The sequence below is a fragment of the Moschus berezovskii genome, chromosome 2, assembly GCF_049115385.1.
Source record: "Moschus berezovskii isolate FMDL1 chromosome 2, NW_MosBer_1.0, whole genome shotgun sequence".
Lineage (NCBI taxonomy): Eukaryota > Metazoa > Chordata > Mammalia > Artiodactyla > Moschidae > Moschus > Moschus berezovskii.
The window spans coordinates 20,448,458-20,468,124 of record NC_142461.1 but is presented as its reverse complement, the minus strand read 5'-3'; the positions used below and the strand labels follow the sequence as shown (position 1 = coordinate 20,468,124).

At 40.4% G+C, this 19,667-nt stretch overlaps 1 protein-coding gene and 1 non-coding gene across 6 annotated transcripts in view; both read left to right on the top strand.

Moving 5' to 3' along the window:
* Nucleotides 1-2,737: 2,737 nt before the first annotated feature.
* The window catches only part of AGFG1 (ArfGAP with FG repeats 1), an 82,068-nt gene continuing 65,138 nt past the window's right edge, over nucleotides 2,738-19,667 (top strand). For 2 of the 5 annotated variants that reach the window (XM_055398963.2, XM_055398961.2), the window contains exon 1: nucleotides 2,742-3,157. In XM_055398963.2, the coding sequence (XP_055254938.1) occupies nucleotides 2,991-3,157 (167 nt within the window). In that variant the 5' untranslated portion in view covers nucleotides 2,742-2,990. Of the gene's footprint in view, nucleotides 3,158-19,667 lie in introns of all 5 variants that reach the window. The other 3 variants (XM_055398962.2, XM_055398960.2, XM_055398964.2) reach the window with 3 other exon arrangements.
* On the top strand, nucleotides 18,145-18,248 carry LOC129538712 (U6 spliceosomal RNA). The gene has a single exon (XR_008682266.2). It is a non-coding gene; the product is annotated as a U6 spliceosomal RNA (small nuclear RNA).

Sequence of the window (19,667 nt, the reverse complement as noted above, 5' to 3'; positions counted from 1 at the left end):
CTTCTATCTTTGTCAGTCCAGGACTGGACATTTCAGTATTCCTAAACAGCCAAGGATCCGGCTGCCTTGGCGTTCCAGCTGATGTTAAGTCAACGATCTTGTCAAAAAGACTCGGAAGTCAACTTTCTAAGGCTCCCACTCGCTCATGAAGAGACAGTGTGAGCTCCAAGGAGGATGTGAAATATATCAAATACATTTAAAAATTCTTGAGTTTGTAATGACACGGAAAAAACATTGCTCACCAATACAAGGTGTTAGGAAACCAATATATTATTTTGAAAGTTTGTGAATAAACAGAAGGAATCAAATAGTCACCCTGCCTTTCTGACATGAATTGTTTTAAATAGTGGCTGAGGGCAAATTTTTCTTCATAAAAAACATTTTCTTTCAGCCGATACATGAAGAAGGAACAACAGAGTTAGACTGTCACCATTTTGTAAATTGTAACGGATTAATGAATCTAGACACTAATCACCAAGGGTTATAAATGGAAAAAAGACAGAAAGATATTCCCTTCCTCCTCCCCCACCCATTATGTACCTCCTGATGGAAGAACACAAAGATAAAATTTGGCCAAAAAAAAAAAAAGTGAATTAGACCCAACAATGCATTTCTTAGGAAACAGAGGATAGAGAAAAATGTTAAATGACGTAGACAATGGTAAATGACATGACCAAGGGCCCAGTTCCTAAAAGAAATTAATTGAAAGGATAAAAGGAGATGGTGGGGACTTCCTTGTGGTCCAGTGGTTAAGACTCTAAGCCTCAACTGCAGGGGTCAAGGGAAATCAAAGGTCAGGAAAGTAGGATTCTGCATGACGCAGCCAATAAAATAACATAAAATTAAAAAAAAAAGGAGATGGAGGGGTAATAGACTAAAAGAGATTTTAAAATATGAGACACATTACTCAATTGCAAGGTGGGGATTCAAACTGTAAAAAAATTTTTTTAAACATTGATTATCGGAACTTTGAACTCTGATGGGATATATGAGGATTTTAAGGAATTATTAATTTTTTCCATGTGCTAATGGCATTGTGAAAGTGTTACTCCCTCAGTTGTGTCCCGCTTTTTTCGACCCCATGGACTGTCGTCCACCAGGCTCTTCTGTCCACGGAATTCTCCAGGCAAGAATACTTGAGTGGGTAACCATTCCCTTCTCCAGGGGCTCTTCCCAACCCATGGATTGAACCTGGGTCTCCTGCACTGCAGGTGGATTCTTTACTGTCTGAGTCACAAGGGGAGCCTAAGTTAAAAATCCACTGGCTAATCCAAAATCTGTCAATCCTTTTCTTTTACCATTAAACACATTATTATTACTAGTAATATGAAGTCTCATTTGGTTGACTTGTCCAGTCACTTTCACTGGAGATCTGGAGGCTAGCCTTGGCAATAGAAAACCTGGATTCTAATCTTTCCTATTCACTGACTGAGGGACTCTGAACTCTCTGGGTCTCTCTGGATACTCCTTGGGAAAACCAGGGGCAAGAATGATTTTTAACATCCTGCTGGCTGTGGATTCCTGGAGTGATTAAGAGATTTGAGTTCTGCAGTCTGACTGTCTGGGCCAACCCATGTATATCCAAGGGTAAATTTACTTAATCCTCTAGAGTGTTGGCTTCCCGACTGTAAGAACCATAAGGCTTACCCTTAAGGGATCTTGTGAAGATTAATTGAGATACATAATGCACTCATTCCATAAACACTGAGCACCCAGCCTGCCACTCTGGGAGGGGAAGGGGGTGGAGCAGAGGAGAAAACACTGGGGTCCCGGTTGCTTGGAGCCTAAAGGGAGATCCCAGGGAAAACACAGTAAACACTAAAGGAGTAGGATTTTATTTATTTACTTTATAACAGTGGGTCAAAGGTGGGGGTCTCTGATAAGATTAAGGGAGTGAGCAGGGCTTGCACTCCCTTAATCTCTTCTAGAATAGTAGGAACAGAATTTTAAATAGCCAGAACGGAGAAGACAACACAGCACAGCCATTTCACTGAGGGTGACTTTCCTGACCGTGGAAATATTCACGTGGAAACGTTGCAGATCCTCCGGGCTGCAATATTAAGTAGGTTGATTGGGCTTAGGGAAGTTGTCTGCAGTGGGTGCATGGATGACATAGCCTCCCACGTGTAGCAGTGGTTCTCAGCCAGGTGGATTTCACCTCCCTCTACCATGATTTCACATTTAGCAACGTCAGGGAATTTTCGGTTGCCACAACAACACGGCATGGGGTGGGAAGGTCATTCTGGCATCTAGTAGGTCATGGCCAGAGATGATGTTCAATACCCTACACGGCACAGGACAGCCTCCACACCAAGAAATCATCTAGTCCAAAATGCCAACAGAGGCAGAGCGGAGAAACCCTGCTAAAGAGTGTACAGCCCCGGCAAGGGTTCCTGACTCAAGAGGGAGCTTGCTGTGTTCGGGATCCAAATCGAAATCCCGTGTGGCTGAGTAGATTAGGATGAAGTGAGAGAGGCAGCCTGGGCTAGACGGATGGAGAGCTGTTTAGGACACACGGTGATGAACTGTGAATTATCCCCAAAGCAGTGGGCAGCCCTTGAACCCCTTCAGGCAGGGGGAGGAAGGCAACCCAAGCAACGCGCTTTGCCTGCGAGTGCGGCCGCAGTAACTCCTCCCGGCCAGCAGAGGGCGCCAGCCGACACTTGGCCTCCGGCCGCCCGGGGCGGGCCTCTTCTTGCCGTCCCCCCTTCCTCGTCTTTTCCCCTCAGGAGAAGTCGGGAAGGCGGCGGCGGCGGTTGTCCCACGGCCGTCGGGCCGGCTCGCGTGGCCCGTCAGCCCGCGCTCCGCAGCGTGTCCACCTCGCGCTCAGGCCGGTCGAGTGGAGCCGCAGCGGCCCGGGTCCGGCGCGGGCGGCGCGCGCTGACGGAGGGCGGCGGCCGCGGCCAGGGCGGCCGGTGGGACCGCGGGGTCCCCGGCGCAGCGCCGCCCGGCTCCCGGCCCTGCCGGCCTCCTCGCTCGGCGCCGCGGCCATGGCGGCCAGCGCGAAGCGGAAGCAGGAGGAGAAGCACCTGAAGATGTTGCGGGACATGACCGGCCTCCCGCACAACCGAAAGTGCTTCGACTGCGACCAGCGCGGCCCCACCTACGTGAACATGACGGTCGGCTCTTTCGTCTGTACCTCCTGCTCCGGCAGCCTGTGAGTGCGGGGCGGCCGGGCGGGCGGGCGGCCCTTCCTCGGGCGCGGGCAGCGGTTGGGCGGACGCGGGGCCTCGCGGGGCGCGGGGCCGTGGGCCGGGATGCGCTGGGCCCGCGGGACCGGGGATGCGCTTTCGGTTTTGGCCGGGCGGGGCTACAGGCCCGGCGGGGGGCGTGGGCGGGGTCGGGGTCGGGAGAGGGTGCCCGGGCTGAGCGTCTCTGGTCCCCGCGGAGCCGGCGCCTGCCCGCCTCCCTCGGGCCTCCGCTCTCCCGGCGCGCCGACCCGATGGAGCTGCAGTGGGAGGACGGGAGGAGGCTGGGAGGGCCTCGCGGGTCCTTTGTGTGCCCCGCCTCTCGGCCCGGGCGCGGCGGTCCCTAGCGAGGCACCTGCTGGGCCCCCGGTAGAGGAGTGGTGGGTGAGGCCGGGGTGGGAGAGAGAGCAGCGACCCTTAGCCTGTTTTGTTTTTTTTTCTTCTCTCGGATCCAGAGTTCCTAGGACACTGTGAGAAAGCCAGCACTTGGAAATAGTAGCGGGGTTAAAATGTTTTGATGACAGAGATGGGAATCGCAAGGGAGAAGTTGAGGGGCGGGGAAGGGGGTCCGCGTTTAATTGCGGGAGAGGAAGGCAGAGAAGGCAGGCGTGAGGTTGTGGGACTTCAGCTTTATGACCCAAAGAGAGTCTTGAAGAGTTGGGGTAAAGTTTTAAGTGGAAGTAAGGGACTGACTAGGAGCTGTGTCATTGCCCATATGGTGGTGGTGTTATCTGTAAGATTTTTCCGTCAATACCCAAGTGTCCTGGCTGTACACAGAAACGGGAAGAGGTGGAAAGATAGTATTGTTTCAGGAACAGGGAGACTGCCGTCTTAAATTACTGGGATGGTTTGTATTTGTTCCTCTTTTCTTCATTAAGTTGCTTTTTTCTATTAGGATTTTTGTTGCTGAGATTGAAGGGTTTTTTTTTTTTTGGAGAGTTTTATACACTAAATTATCTTGTAAGTAAGTTACCAGCGAAAATACTCAGTTCAGTTCAGTCGCTCAGTCGTGTCCGACTCTCCGCGACTCCATGAATCACAGCACTCCAGGCCTCCCTGTCCATCACCAACTCCCGGAGTTCACTCAAACTCATGTCCACAGAGTCGGTGATGCTATCCAGCCATCTCATTCTCGGTCGTCCCTTTCTCCTCCCGCCCCCAACCTTTCCCAGCATCAGAGTCTTTTTTCCAGTGAGTCAACTCGTCGCATAAGGTTGCCAGAGTATTGTAGTTTCAGCTTTAGCATAAGTCCTTCCAATGAACATCCAGGATTGATCTCCTTTAGAATGGACTAGTTGGATCTCCTTACAGTCCAAGGGACTCTCAAGAGTCTTCTCCAGCACCACAGTTCAAAAGCATCAATTCTTCGGCGATCAGCTTTCTTCACAGTCCAACTCTCACATCCATACATGACCACGGGAAAAACCATAGCCTTGATTAGACGGACCTTGGTTGGCAAAGTAATGTCTCTGCTTTTTAATATACTATCAAGGTTGGTCATAACTTTCCTTCCAAGGAATAAGCGCCTTTTAATTTCATGGCTGCAATCAGCATCTGCAGTGATTTTGGAGCCCAAAAAAATAAAGTCTGACACTGTTTCCACTGTTTTTCCATCTATTTCCCATGAAGTGATGGGACCAGATGCCAATACTAAATAGTCTTAAAACCTTTGTTGTATCAAACATCTACTTAAGTTCTTTCTCTTGTTCCATTCTTTGAAATCAATTATTTGGTCTCCCCGTTCCCCTCCAGAAACTGTACGATTAATCTTGAGGCAAAGTGTATAACATGTGAGAAAACTTTTTTTTTTTTGTTTGTTTCTGAAAATGTAAGGCATGCCCAGTAATGTACCTACGTTGGGCCAAGATGCATCATTAATCTCCCATGATGATTATTTAACATATTTATTGGGTGCCTACTCGGTTCTCTGTAAAGCCTTGGGGAGTGCTGATGAATAGAGCAAAGTCTTTTGTTCTCTTGGTGCTTACCTTCTTGTTGGGGAGATGGTAACATAGTAAGGAATAAAATGAGAAAACTGTCAGGGGCAAGAGTGCACTGAAACCTTAAGACAGGAGCAGAGACCTTCTCTGAGAAGTCACTTTTAGATTGTAGGATCAAGAAAGCACTCTGAGAAGTTGATAATTAGTGATGTCATTGAATTACAACAGAATCCTAGAGCTGCCTAGTGTTTAGGAGATAGTCTGGTTCATTCTTTTCATTTACAAATAAAAACTTTGTGGGCCACTTTGGTTTTAAAACAAGGAAGACTATAGTCCAGTTTGTTTTGAGGGTAGTACTTGATTTTTTGCATAGTAAGTATGCTGTATTTTTACTTAACACAAGGTCTTTTAATACATTTAAAGTATTTGAAAAAATGTCCAGTCTCATCAGTTCATGGCAAATAAATGGGGAAAAAAAACAGGAAACAGTGGCCGATTTTATTTTCTTGGACTCCAAAATCACTGCAGACAGTGACTGCGGCCATAAAATTAAAAGATGCTTGCTCCTTGGAAGGAAAGCTATGACAAACCTAGACAGCGTTTAAAAAAGCAGAGACATCTCTTTGCAGACCAAGGTCCATATAGTCAAAGCTATGGTTTTCCGAGTAGTCATATAGGCATGTGAGAGTTGGACCATAAAGAATTGATGCTTTATGAAGCATTGATGAAGACTTGATGCTTTCACATCGTGGTGCTGGAGAAGACTCTTGAGAGCCCCTTGGACAGCAGGGAGATCAAACTAGTCCATCCTAAAGGATATCAACCCTGAATATTCATTGGAAGGACTGATGCTGAAGCCCTAATAACTTTGGCCACTGGATGCGAAGAGCCGACTCATTGGAAAAGACCCTGATGCTGGGAAAGATTGAGGGCTGAGGGAGAAGCGGGCAACAGAGAATGTGACGTTGGATGGCGTCATCGACTCAATGGACATGAGTTTGAGCAAACTCCAGGAGATAGTGAAGGACAGGGAAGCCTGGTGTGCTGCAGTCCACAGGATCACAGAGTCAGACATGACTTAGTGACTGAACAGCAACAGTGTATATATTTACTTTTCTGGATTTCTGACTTTTCTGTGTATCTGTTTATAAGTATGAATTTATTGCCGTAAATGTGTAATATGAAGAATTATTTACAAGTTTCTTCCTAGAGTGTTTGCATTTCAGAAACTTTATATATGAGAGGCCATCTCATTATGCATGCCAATTGTTCACTTTAATGGAATTTAATGTGTAACAGGACTCCGTATCTGTTTAGTTGTAAATCTGCAAATATTTATTGCTTGGCCTGTTTCGTGTACTATGGGAAGCACTGGTCCTGTTGGGATCCCACTGTATTTCAGGTGCTTGCATTCTCAGTATGGAAAGTTACAATATATTGTAATATTTCATTTCGTTGAATGAGCTATCCCCCAAATATGTAAATGAATAGGGAAAGCTTCACAGAAGACTTGATGGCTGAGTGAAGACCTTTAAAGATAAGAGCCACGTGGCAGTGGCTTCGTGTAGTGAAAGAACAAATACCAATGCTTATGAACTGGATAAACTTGGTTTTGAATCCTGGCTCCACTTATTAGCTGTGTAGTATTGAGAATGACACTCAACCTCTATGAGTGTGAATTTTCTCACGTTTGAAAAGGCAAGGATGAGGTTTACCTTATGCATTTTGGATGTAGGTTAGTTTTTAGTATTAGAGATATTGTATGTCTGACATCTCACTTGACTCCTGGGATATATATTAATAATAGCTGCCCAGTAGGTGGGTGAGAGGCATTATTAGCAAAGGGGACAGGACATTCCATGAGTAGGGAACAATATATGAAAGATGATAAAATGAGAAGCACCTTTATAAAAAAAATTATCAATTTGGATTCTTTAGATTTAACTCAATGTGACTGAAGTTGGTTTAAAAATATGAAGGGAATGTATTGTTTGTCTTTAAATGAGACTTTATCTTCTGGTTTAATGATGTTGCCTAGATTTCCCTCATTCAAAGATGGCTACTCCCAGCTGCCTTAATTTATATTACTGTTGCAACACTTCCAGAATTTCTACAATTCATTCTGGATTAGGTTAGGTCATATGATTGCTTAGAACCAGTACCCTCATTGAATACGTTGTACGATGATGTTATTGGGATAACAAAGATCCCAAATAGAATTCCCAAATCAGAAATCTGGGATCCTTGTGAAGGAAAGACTGTATCCCAGATCAAACGTCTACTCAGAAATTCTGAAAGAACAATAATTCCTGAGGATTTTTTTCTTTGAAAAGCAATAATATAGGAAAATACTTCAAGAATGATAGCTATTGAGTTTAATGATAATTATGTCTTTGATATTTAGATGACATGCTGTAATTGAAATAATATAAATTATGAAGTCAGATTTTGATTCTACCACTAGCTTTGTGACTTAAAAGTGAAAGTTGCTCAGTTGTGTCCAACTCTTTGCGACCCCATGGACTGAAATTCTCCAGGTCAGAATACTGGAGTGGGTAGCTTTTCCCTTCTCCAGGGGATCTTCTCAACCCAGGGATCGAACCCAGGTGTCCTGCATTGCAGACGGATTCTTTACCAGCTGAGCCACAAGGGAAGCCCAAGAATACTGGAGTGGGTAGCCTATCCATTCTCCAGCGGATCTTCCCGACCCAGGAATCGAACTAGGGTCTCCTGCATTGCAGGTGGATTCTTTACCAACTCAGCTATTAGGAAAGCCCAGCTTAGTGACTTAGGGCAAAGTATTAAGCAAAGGCAAAGTATTGAGCAAGACCACTATGTGTGGGTTAGCCTGGATTTATCCCCTCAGCTTCTTTATTTGTAATAAGAGGATGATAAGATATAGCTTAAGGTTCAGAGGATTAAATGGTACACTTCATTGAATATTAATTGAGCATATATTATGTTTGAGCATGGGGCTAAGCAGAGAATATACATACATGAATTGAGGCATGTTAGTGGCCTTTCAGAAACCTTGATGTGCCTAGAAAATGCTGATACACAATAAATGGTATCTGCTATTATGAATTTTAAGATAGTCACATGCCTTTTTATTAATTATTTAGCAGTATCTTTGTTAAATGAACAAGTATTTTGTTAAAATTATTAGACTCAGAGCTGATCTTTTATTTCCTGTTTATTGTTTTTTTCAGATGATTGCACTCTGTGCTTGTATGATGCTTATTTAAAATGTGTAACTGAATTAAGATTGTGAAACTTTATATAGACTTGAGATTTAGGTATATTAGACTGTGACTGAGCTAGAGAGGGGGTGTTCTAACAGATTGATTTGTCATTCTTCCTGCTTCTGTCTATGAAACTATTTAGACTGATAAATGGCACTCTTATAGCCAACATAAAATATCACCTTCATGTTAACAAACTTATAGTTGATAAACAGACTAGATTTAGATCAAATTATTTATTTTGTGGAGATTGTTAGCATTAATTAATTGGTAAATAATATAAGAATTGTTCTAGCCTTAAAAAATGATTCATTTACTTTTCAGAGAGTTTAAATAAAAATAAAAAATAACATTTGAGAAACATCTAGTCCAGCTGCTCAATACCAGCCCTTTTATGTAGACAGTGCATTTATACTTGGAATTTCACAGGTGGATAAATGTAAACAGATAATAACTTATACTCAATTTTGTGTGCATTTTGAGTCTTATGATGAATCTTTCTTAATAAGAATTTTTACTTTAAATTTGGGCAATTAAAAAGAGGCATTTGTTTTTATATATTCACTAGCATTTGAGTAGATTGAATCAAATACCCTTTTGGATCTCTGTGTATAATATTCAGAACCTTATGTATGTCACAAGGGGCAGTTTACATCCTTAATTCCCTTTTCACTTTTCTTGGTACACTAGCATGGATACATTCAGTGAAATATTTTGACAGTGTAGTACAATTTCAGTTTAAGTGGGAAAGCTATTTTGATAACTTTTTCAATTATGAAGGGCAGAGTTTTTTTTTTTAAGTAAATATTCATTAAGTCTAGGCACTAGTACATGTATCCAGGGGATACAAAAATTAAAGTATTTAAATGAAAAATAAGATAATAATTACTGGCTACAATTACTAAGTACTCACTCTTGTGTCAGGCATTATTCTAGTAACAGTCATAAAAAAAGTACTGTAATCCTTCACAACTGTAAATTGTAAAGTTAGTTTACACTCTGATGCTTACTGTAAATTGTTGTGAATTCTGTATTTGGGGGATTTAAATGTTGGATTTTACTTCATTGGATATTAAAGGGCAGGACAGGTAGTTTATTAATGTATAGTGTATTTTTGTGTTTTGTAGTTATGTCATGCTTTTCTTTAAATTGTAGTTTTAGCTAGCTTCAAATGTCTGCTCTTTGAATTTCTTCAGAAACTATTGTTATGTGTTGTGAGTGTGATGGGTTATGGTGCGATTGGTTCTGATATTGATTCTTCTGAATTTGGCACATCTGTCCTGTCAGGAATTAATTACTTTGCTATTTTCTGTGTTTGAACTGTAATTGAAACCCCTCATCCTATGTTTTCAGGATTGATAGTGGTTAGATTTATCCAAAAATGCAGTGAAAAAAGACAGTGATGGTCATTAGGTTTATCAAAAAAGATAATCATTAAAAAAATCACACAGATAAAATTTAGGTTTTTTAATTTTAGTGTGTAACTGTTATTTGCCAGAGCGTTATGTAACACCTAGGACTTTTCTTTGAATATGGTTCCACTGATGAGATTTTTGTTCCCTTGATATAACTTAGACTCACTTTGTGTTATAAAAGATTTTAGAATTTTAAGCTACTTTTAAAGCAGTTTGAGTGCTGAATTGTTTTGGACCCCTTTTCAGCTTAGATGTTTTACAGTTCTTGTCTACAGTTGAGTAACAGCTTTTCATAGTGACTATTTGGTAGAGTTTTTAAAATACTTCATTTTCATGGAAACAATTCTTAGTCAAGTGTGATTGTTTTATATAATGTTTAATTAAACTGTATATCTACCAAATAGAGCTTCCCTGTTGGACCAACCACCTGCCAGTGCAGGAGACTCGGATTCTTTCCCTGGGTGGGACGATCTCCTGGAGAAGGAAATGGAACCCACTCCATATATTCTTGCCTGAGAAATCCATGGACAGAAGGAGCCTGGCAGAAGAGCCTGGACAGAAGTTCCATGGGTTCTCAGAGTTGGAGATGACTTAGCAACTGAACAACAACAAAAACCTGCCAAATAGTATACCAAGTAAATATAGTTTAGTAGGATATGAAACAACTCTAGATAAGCATGAAACTCAGTTGAAAGGAGCAAGAGATGGGACCTTCTAGCATGCATGTTCATTGTGGAATAGATGTTTGCTGTAGGTTTTTTAGCAGGAAAGATAAACGTGGATCCATTCAGCAAACTGATTGAGAGAGACTCTTAAGTGTTGTGAGCACCTCCTGTCTTGGTGTCCTTTGGCGCCCAAGGCATGGCGACATCATTTGACCTTAACTTGCTACCACAGCATTTTTATATTGTTTGTCTTTGTTCTTCTTTCATCTGTCTATGAATTTGGTTCAGTGTGCTTGTAAGCACTTAGACCGTTAAGCAGTTTCGAAGTAGTGGTTGTATCATTTATCTAATTAAATTTATATTAAAATTTTAAGTATTATTAGTGAGTTGTATTACAAATAAAAAGAATTAAAGCATTCTTTTAAGGAACTTGCTGACCTCTGGATCTCAATTTAAATATTTTGCCTCGTTAGAAACTTCTGTATCTAGTTTCAGTACACGCTTTGGAAAATAAGCAAATACCCAAAGTGATCATTTTCTGTCTTTTCTGTACAACATGTGTAATGCTTACATTCTTAAGAAGCTTCTGTGGAGATACTCAGTATTAGGTGCCGTTATCTTCTTATTTTTTCCCCCACTCAGTAATGCATTTCCCAGTCCACCTGATCAAATCGATGGTTGTCTAGGAATATACACCTTGGATTCCTCTAATGTATATAAAAAAGATAAATTGTTCATAACTTTGGGTACTTTGTTTAATAGGTTCCTCCAGACATCCTTTTCAGCCTCACTCATGAGAGCTGTTGCCCTAAAAACACCTGCTTGGACATGATTAGAATGAAATTTATTAACTTAGAGGAGGGGTGGAAACCTTATTTGAATTGTTCTATATATGGGCAATTAATTTTTTGTTTTTTTGTTTTTAAGTTAGAATGTATTTTTCCAAAGACTCCTGTATAAGACATGGTCTCCTTTTGATTGGTATCATAACTGTCTTTTACAGGGAAGGAAGTCATAATTACTCTTTGCTTTTATTCTAGTTGCTTAGCTTAAGAGATGAATTAACAAACTGGAGCATGGTGTAAGAAAATTGATTAGGATGATAAGGAGATTTGAAATTCTGAATGAGCGGAATATCTCCAGGGACCAGAAGTTTATTAGCTTAAAGAAGAAAAAAGTCGGGAGTGGGGGTATGGAGCTGACCATGTGGTCACTATCTTTGAGTAATTTAAGGCCTTTATGCAGAAGAGATTCCCTGATACCTCAGTTGGTAAAGAATCTGCCTGCAATGCAGGAGACCCCGGTTCAATTCCTGGGTCAGGAAGATCCTGGGTCTGGAGAAGGAATAGGCTACCCACTCCAATATTCTTGGGCTTCTGTTGTAACTCAGCTGATAAAGAATACCCCTGCAATGCAGGACACCTGGGTTCTATCCCTGGGTTGGAAAGATCCCCTGGAGAAGGGAAAAGCTACCCACTCCAGTATTCTAACTTGGAGAATTCCATGGACTGTGTAGTCCATGGGGTTGCAAAGAGTTGGACAGGGCTGAGCCACTTTCACTTTTTGTGCAGAAAAGGTAATAAGTTTTATTCAGTAGTTCAGTTCAGTCGCTCAGTCGTGTCCGACTCTTTGCGACCCCATGAACCGCAGCATACCAGGCCTCCCTTTCCATCACCAGCTCCTGGAGTTTACTCAAACTCATGTCCATTGAGTCGGTGATGCCATCCAACCAACTCATTCTCTGTCATCCCCTTCTCATCCTGCCCCCAATCCCTCCCAGCATCAGAGTCTTTTCCAGTGAGTCAACTCATCACATGAGGTGGCCAAAGTATTGGAGTTTCAGCTTTAGCATCAGTCCTTCCAATGAACACCCAGGACTGATTTCCTTTAGGATGGATTGGTTGGATCTCCTTGCAGTCCAAGGGACGTTCAAGAGTCTTCTCCAACACCACAGTTCAAAAGCATCAATTCTTCAGCGCTCAGCCTTCTTTATAGTCCAGCACTCGCATCCACACATGACTACTGGAAAAACCATAGCCTTGACTAGACGGACCTTTGTTGCCAAAGTAATGTCTCTGCTTTTTAATATGCTGTCTAGGTTCTGTAGAGGGAGATACAAGACCAGGTATGGAAGTCATAGTGAAACATACATGTTTGGGAAAAGAAGAGAGATTTTTCTTGTAGTGTCAGATTCTAAAAATTCTTATTCTTGCCCCATTTTTTGGTTAAATTTTGCAAGATCTTTGATGGGGGAAGTAAGAAAGTCAGTAGAACTAATGTGGAAAGATGGGAAAACTTCCTCATTTCTCTCTTCAAACCTTTATCTCTTAATGAATCTTGGTGGCTTTGACTTGGAACATTTGTGTTCAGAGGTACTTCTATAAAAGAAATTGCTGGTGTCTAGTAGAGTCTTGATATTTTTGAAATATGAGAAATTTGAAATTTAAAAAAATTCCTACGAAAAATTTTCTAGAAATGTTTTTTCTTCAGTTAAAGAATACAGTGTGTGTCAAATTTCATTTTGAAGGGAAAGAACCATTTATTTTCCATTTTTTATGTTTATTTTTTAATGTAATTTTAATTAAAAAAAATACTTGCACATAGTTTAAAAAGGCTTATAATGAGCAACAGCAGTCACCTCTTCCCTTTCCCCATTTCTGTTTATCATGGACAGTCTGTTCCCTTCTCTTTTTTACCTTTGTATTTCTAACTAACATGCTTATAGCTTTTTTTTCAACTTTGGCTTCTCTGCTTCGCAAGAGTGAAGAGAAGGCTTTGGCCCTCTTAGCACTTCTCTCACTTTCCATGTGTACTCTGCGTCTGCTCCTTCAATAGACTATCAGAGTTTTGGTTAAGTCACTAGTAAGTATTTACCTTATTGCATTATGTACATACTGTCTCAACTAAGTCATACAGTTTGTTACTATTATGTACATACTGTATCAGCTAAGTCCTGTGTTTACTACTACCTTTTCTTTCTTTACTTTTCTCCCTGAAGTTTATAATTGTCTGTCTAGGTTTCTTCATTTGCTTTGTTTACCATGTGAATTTCATTAATATTTCCCCACATGAAATTATCTCTGGCTGTGGTATGCACCTTTTACATAGTATGATCAGTTGTGTCAGATGCTGGGTGCTTCTGTCATTTTGATCTGGAAATAATGCTCTCTAGGCCTGCTGTGCAGCTCTTGTCTTTGGTCTTTCTTCTACCTTAGTTCTGGAAATTCCTATCATGCCTAACCTGTGTTGAAACCTCTTTTTCCAGGATCCCCACATTTCCATTAGCCTCTTGATTAAAGGTTAATGGGAGATCATTTTTGAGATCTGCATTGCTGAAAATGTCTTATTCTGCCCTCATGTTAAAATTAATACTTTGTCTACATTCACAAAGGTGAAAATACCCTTGGAGTTTTTAAGACATTGCTTCATTGTCTTTAAACCTTCAGTATTGCTGTTGAGAAGTTTAATGCTATTCTTAAACTTCCACAACTTAATGCTGTGCCCCATTTTCTACTCCCTCTTTGGGAGTATATATATATGATCTTTCTATCCATGATTTTTTTCTAGTTCATACATATTTTTTCTCCAGTCTTCTTTTTGGGGAATAAAAAAGTCTGACTGTCATTCTACGTGTCAGGTTGAGGGAGGGGACTGGGGACATAGAATTTATTATTTTTCAGTGTGTAGAGTCTCAGATAAGTCTCCAAATTTTGGCATAATACCCAGTAGCAGTCCTCAGCTGTGCCACAGTATATTTGGTATAGGCTGTCCAGATTAGATAAGCATGTTAGATAGCATCACTGACTCAATGGACGTGAATTTGAGCAAACTCCGAAAGGTGGGGGAGGATGGAGGAGCCTGGTGTGCTGTAGACTATAGGGTCGCAAAGAGTCAGACAGGATTTAGCAACTGAACTACAACAACCACTGTTGCAGATTAAATTTTCCTACCTAAGATTTGGTACGTTTGTGTGCTCAGTTGCTTCAGTGGTGTCTGACTCTTTGAGATCTTATAGACTGTAGCCCGCCAGGCTCCTCTGTCCATGGGATTCTCCAGGCAAGAATCCTGGAGTGGGTTGCCATTCCCTTCTCCAGGGGATCTTCCTAAGCCAGGGATCAAACCTGAATCTCCTGCATTGCAGGCAGATTCTTACTGCTGAGCCACTGGGGAGTATTTTTGGAAGTAGGGAAATTGGAAATCTAGTTTTGAGCCTGCATAAATCCCCCAACTTGTGGCTTGATTGCTTTTGTGACTCTTTTAGGGGTTCTGTGGTGGGAGTCATCTTCTAGTTGGCTTCTCCCACCTCTACAGGAACTTTGTTTTAGCTTTCTTTACTCTGCATAGTCGGTTACTCCTGGTATTGTATTTTCTATATTTTTGCTATGCTTTTGGGTTCCCTCCTTGTTCTCTGTTCCTCTCTTTCTGGGTTAATGACTTTTTATTCCTTTGCTATCTTTCAGTAGGGTTTAGAGAGGTAGTAAAGACATTCTTGGGTTTTGTCCACTTTTAACAGGAATGCCTTATGTTTAAATTGTTACCTGAGTATTATTTTTTAGGTTCTTGCCCTAAATGTTACAAGGACCTTACAGTATAGAGTTGCTGGCTTTTAAAAATAAAAACCCCAAATAGCAATTATGGTTTGCACCATGGGAGTGGGGGTGTGTGTGTGTGTATTTTCAGTGTTTTAAAGTTGTGTTCTGGATAAACTAATACCTGGACTATCTAATATATACAGATCTTGGTATCAAAAGTCGGAGATTTTTGGTAACCTGTTAAAGGCATCTTCTATTTGTTGTAGATTTTAAATGTATAATTTATATAATACAGAACATTTATATACAATATTTTTCCTCCATAAGATTGGGATAGATTTAAATGTCAAATTGGCGTTCTTACTTAATGCCAGCATTAGCAAACCACTTAAATTTCCACAGCCTAATGAAATATTTGAACCAGCTTTTCCTCCAGCAGGAGAAAAGCAGTGAATAAAACTAGCTAAATAAGCTTTCTTACTTATTCATCCAGCACACATTGTTTTTTGAGTTGAACGAATGGCTGTTTGCAAGATTGTTTGAGGCATAGTTAAGAGTAACATACTGGTGGACATATGGAATGAGTCACACCATCTGGTTGCAGTCATACCTGGGTGGTGGTCCTTAAAACTGAAACTCTGGGGAATCTGCATATGACTTAATTATGCTGCAAAAACATATTGGGCTCCACCAGTAGATGACTTTGAAACTTCTTGAAGCCAATTAAGTGGCAAACATGCTTTCAAAATATCAATACTGCTGTTATTAAATGAGTCACTATTTAATTTTTTTTTTTTTTTGCACTAAACTGGAGACTTAAAATGTGTATTTTAGGATCCAGAATGGGTGGTACTTCAGTATTGGCACTGTAAAAGTGATGTGGCTTATTTGCGTAACACTTTGATCCAATAGTTATGACTAATGTCATTACAGTAAAGTGTTTTATAAACACTGGATTCACATGATAGCTAGACTTGGCTTAGCAGAAAAACGGGGAAATGGCACCAACGTTTCAGGAGTGTATCCTGAAAATAACTAGATAAATGAATAATTCAGTTTTGGTTACTTGAGGATTTCATTCATTTAAATAAAGAATCAGATTTGGTAGATGGAGAAGGAAAGGTAGTCTGCCAATGAAAAATTTTAGTTTGTGTGAAAATTGTGGTTACTGTAGATAGTAACATGGAATCTTAAGTTGGCATACATTAAAAGCAACTTTTTTGTTGTGTAGTTCTGGGAGTCTTAACATCTGTATAGATGCACCACAAGCGGAACATGGAATGGTGCGTGCATGCCCAATTGTGACCCTGTGGACTGTAGCCCACCAGACTCCTTCCTGTGTCTGGGATTCTCCAGGAAAATACTAGAGTGGGCTGCCATGTCCTCTTCCAGGGGATCTTCCTGACTCAGGGATCAAACCTACGTCTCTTATGTCTCCTGCATTGGGAGGCAGATTCTTTACCACTAGCTAGCACCACCCAAATAGTTGCTAGGCACATTGCAAATTCCAATTTTGCTTTTTGGAACTTCGTGGAATTTTTTTTCCGGTATTTTTGATCTGCAGTTGGTTGAGTACCTGGATGTAGAACCCAGGGATACAGAAGGCCAACTATATGTTTCTTTAGTGAAGATCTGCTGGGGGTAAACTTCAGTTTTTTAATCTGAAATTGGTATTTTGTCTTATACCTCAAAGATATTTTTGCTGGATTCACAACTGTTAATTTTAGTTTTTTAAAAACTTCCTAAAGGCAATATTCCACCATTTTCTGGTTTTCACTAAGAAGTCTTTTCAGTCAGATTTCATTTCCTTTGTCTTTTCTTTTTGATTGATTGTAAGCTGTTCTCTTTATCTTTGAAGTTTTACTCAAATGTTTCTAAGTATGAATTTTATTTGTGCTGATTTTCAGAAGATGTGCTTCCTATATTTGTAGATGCGTGACTTTCATTGGATCGTAAAAATCTCAGCTGTTAGCTCTATAATATTGCTTGTCCTTCATTCTTTGATTTCTTTCTTGCAAAAGCAAGAATACTGATTACACCTTTTAATAGTGTCCCCCCACCCTGTTTTTTTTTTTTTTAATTCTTGTCTTTTCTAGCTCCTTATGCATCTATGCTGCCTTCTGGGCTATTTCTTCTTTCTGTTTTCTCACTCTTCTGGTATGTTTAATTTTCTCTTTAACTAATTTGTTAAATTTTTGATTTCCACATTTATAAATTTTCATTTCTAAAAGTTCTGACTTTTAGATTTACCAGTTTATTCTGATAATTTCATATTTCCTATTCATTTTTATTCCACCATTTAACATTTCCTATATGCTATGCTTACTTTATATTTTGTATTTGATAAATCCAGTAGCTAAAGTCATGGGGAGAGGTGGCATAAATCTGTTTTCTACTGTCTCAAGCTCAGTAGTGATTTGTTATTATGTAATGATTTTTATTGTAGTCTTATCTTTTATTGAACTTAATATTTCCAAATCCTCATAGCATAATTTATAAATTAGAAATGCATTTTTCTTGAGAGGATTTGCATATTCTACTGCTGGGATCTAGGGATATCGCCACCCTGAAGCTGCTTAATTCTTCATCCAAAGTCTTGGGTTTAATAGGAATAGCTCAGGATTACCTCTCATGTTGTCTTAGCTATTGTTATATTTGCCTTCTGAGCAATACTGAATTTTTTGTATAACATAGGCTGCTCTTCTAGTTTCAGTTCACTTTTACTTTTTATCTTTTTTTTTTTTTCTTTTGTGAAGGGGGAGTACTTTGAGATTTATTAGAAGTGTTAACAATTAGGATTTTTCTAGAAATATTAGCAATTAGGGTTTTTCTTCTTTTTTTTTTAGTAGTCTATAAAGTTACCATCGGAGAAGGCAATGGCAAGCCACTCCAGTACTCTTGCCTAGAAAATCCCATGGATGGAGGAGCCTGGTAAGCTGCAGTCCATGGGGTCACTAAGAGTCAGGCATGACTGAGTGACTTCACTTTTCACTTTCACACATTGGAGAAGGAAATGGCAACCCACTCCAGTGTTCTTGCCTGGAGAATCCCAGGGATGGGTGAGCCTAGTGGGCTGCCATCTATGGGGTCGCACAGAGTCAGACATGACTGAAGCGACTTAGCAGCAGCAGCAAAGTTACCATACTTTAGCAGAGGAACTTTGTGCTCGCTTTGGCAGCACATATACTAAAATTGGAACGATACAGAGAAGATTAGCGTGGCCCCTGCGCAGAGGAACCTTTTCAAAAATACTGCTGTAAATAGAAATTAATGAGATTAGATATGCAAAGTGCATGCCAGTCTAGGAACTTTATAGATATTAATTTCCTTCTGTCTTATTTTTTTTCCCACCTCTTAATTTGTATAAATGTGCTTAATATCATGTATTTTATTTTTTGGTGTACACTTGGCTTAATCTTTTAAGGATTTCTATATTTTGTTACGCTGGAAATAGTAAATTTATGGGAAGATTAAAGTTATTGTTGTATATGAGGTGACTGAAGAAGGAAATGGCAACCCACTCCAGTATTCTTGCCTGGAAAATTCCATGGACAGAGGAGCCTGGCGGGCTACAGTCTGTGGGGTCGCAGAGGAGTGGGACATGACTCAGTGACTAAAACAACAACATATGAATGGTGAATGTGAAGAATGCTTTGTAGACGAGTGAACCTAGGTATAATTTATATCTCAGCAGTGATCCAAAGAAATTCTTCTTTCTTTACTTGGTGATTAACACATTTAGTATATTTAGAGTAGTGGCTCTTGAGTATGACTCTGCAATTCCACCCCCTGCACCCTCAGGGGACATTTGGCAGTATCCTGAAACACTTTTCATTATTCTTATGGGTTACGGGTCCTACTGGCCTATAGTGGGTAGAGGCCAGGGATACTGCCCTATATCCTATAAGGCACAGGGTGATGTGCTTCATGTGCCTCGTGATGGTTCTCTGGCCTGAAATGTCAATAGTGCCTGGTTTAGAGAAGTGCATGCTCAGTTGCTTCAGTCATATTCAACTCTTTTGCGACCCCGTGGACTGAGCCCACCAGGCTTCCCGGTCCATAAGCAAGAATACTGGAGTGGGTTGCCATTTGTTTCTCCAGGGGATCTTCCTAACCCAAGCATCGAACCCACATTTCTTTTATTTCCTGCACTGGCAGGCAGGTTCTTTACAGCTAACGCCAGCTGGAGAGAAGTGAGGTGAACATAAATTGTTGATGCTGGTAGCTCTATTTGGGAGAGTGTTCCAGGTATTTTAGAAAAACTGAAAGATAGCGTTAAGAAGGAAAACTGTTCTTGCTTTTTTTTTTTTTTTGGGTAATTCTTCAGCACAGACATTGACATCCATAAAGTTGATACTACAAGTTTTTTGACTACTACTAGTTTATTGAATTGTTTACTATTTTCTGTTTTTTTTTTTTTTGTACTACTGAATAATACAAATTCATTGTGGAAAACTTGGAGAAAATGGAAAATTATATATATATATATATACACACACATATATAAACCATTCAATTCCATAATCTATAAACAAAGAATATTAATATTTTGGAGTATTTAGTTTGTTTTCTTTGCAGATATTTTTAATATAATTTTGAGAATATAGTTATACAGGCTTCCCTGGTGGCTTAGAGGTTAAAGCGTCTGCCTCTAATGCGGGAGACCCGGGTTCGATCCCTGGGTT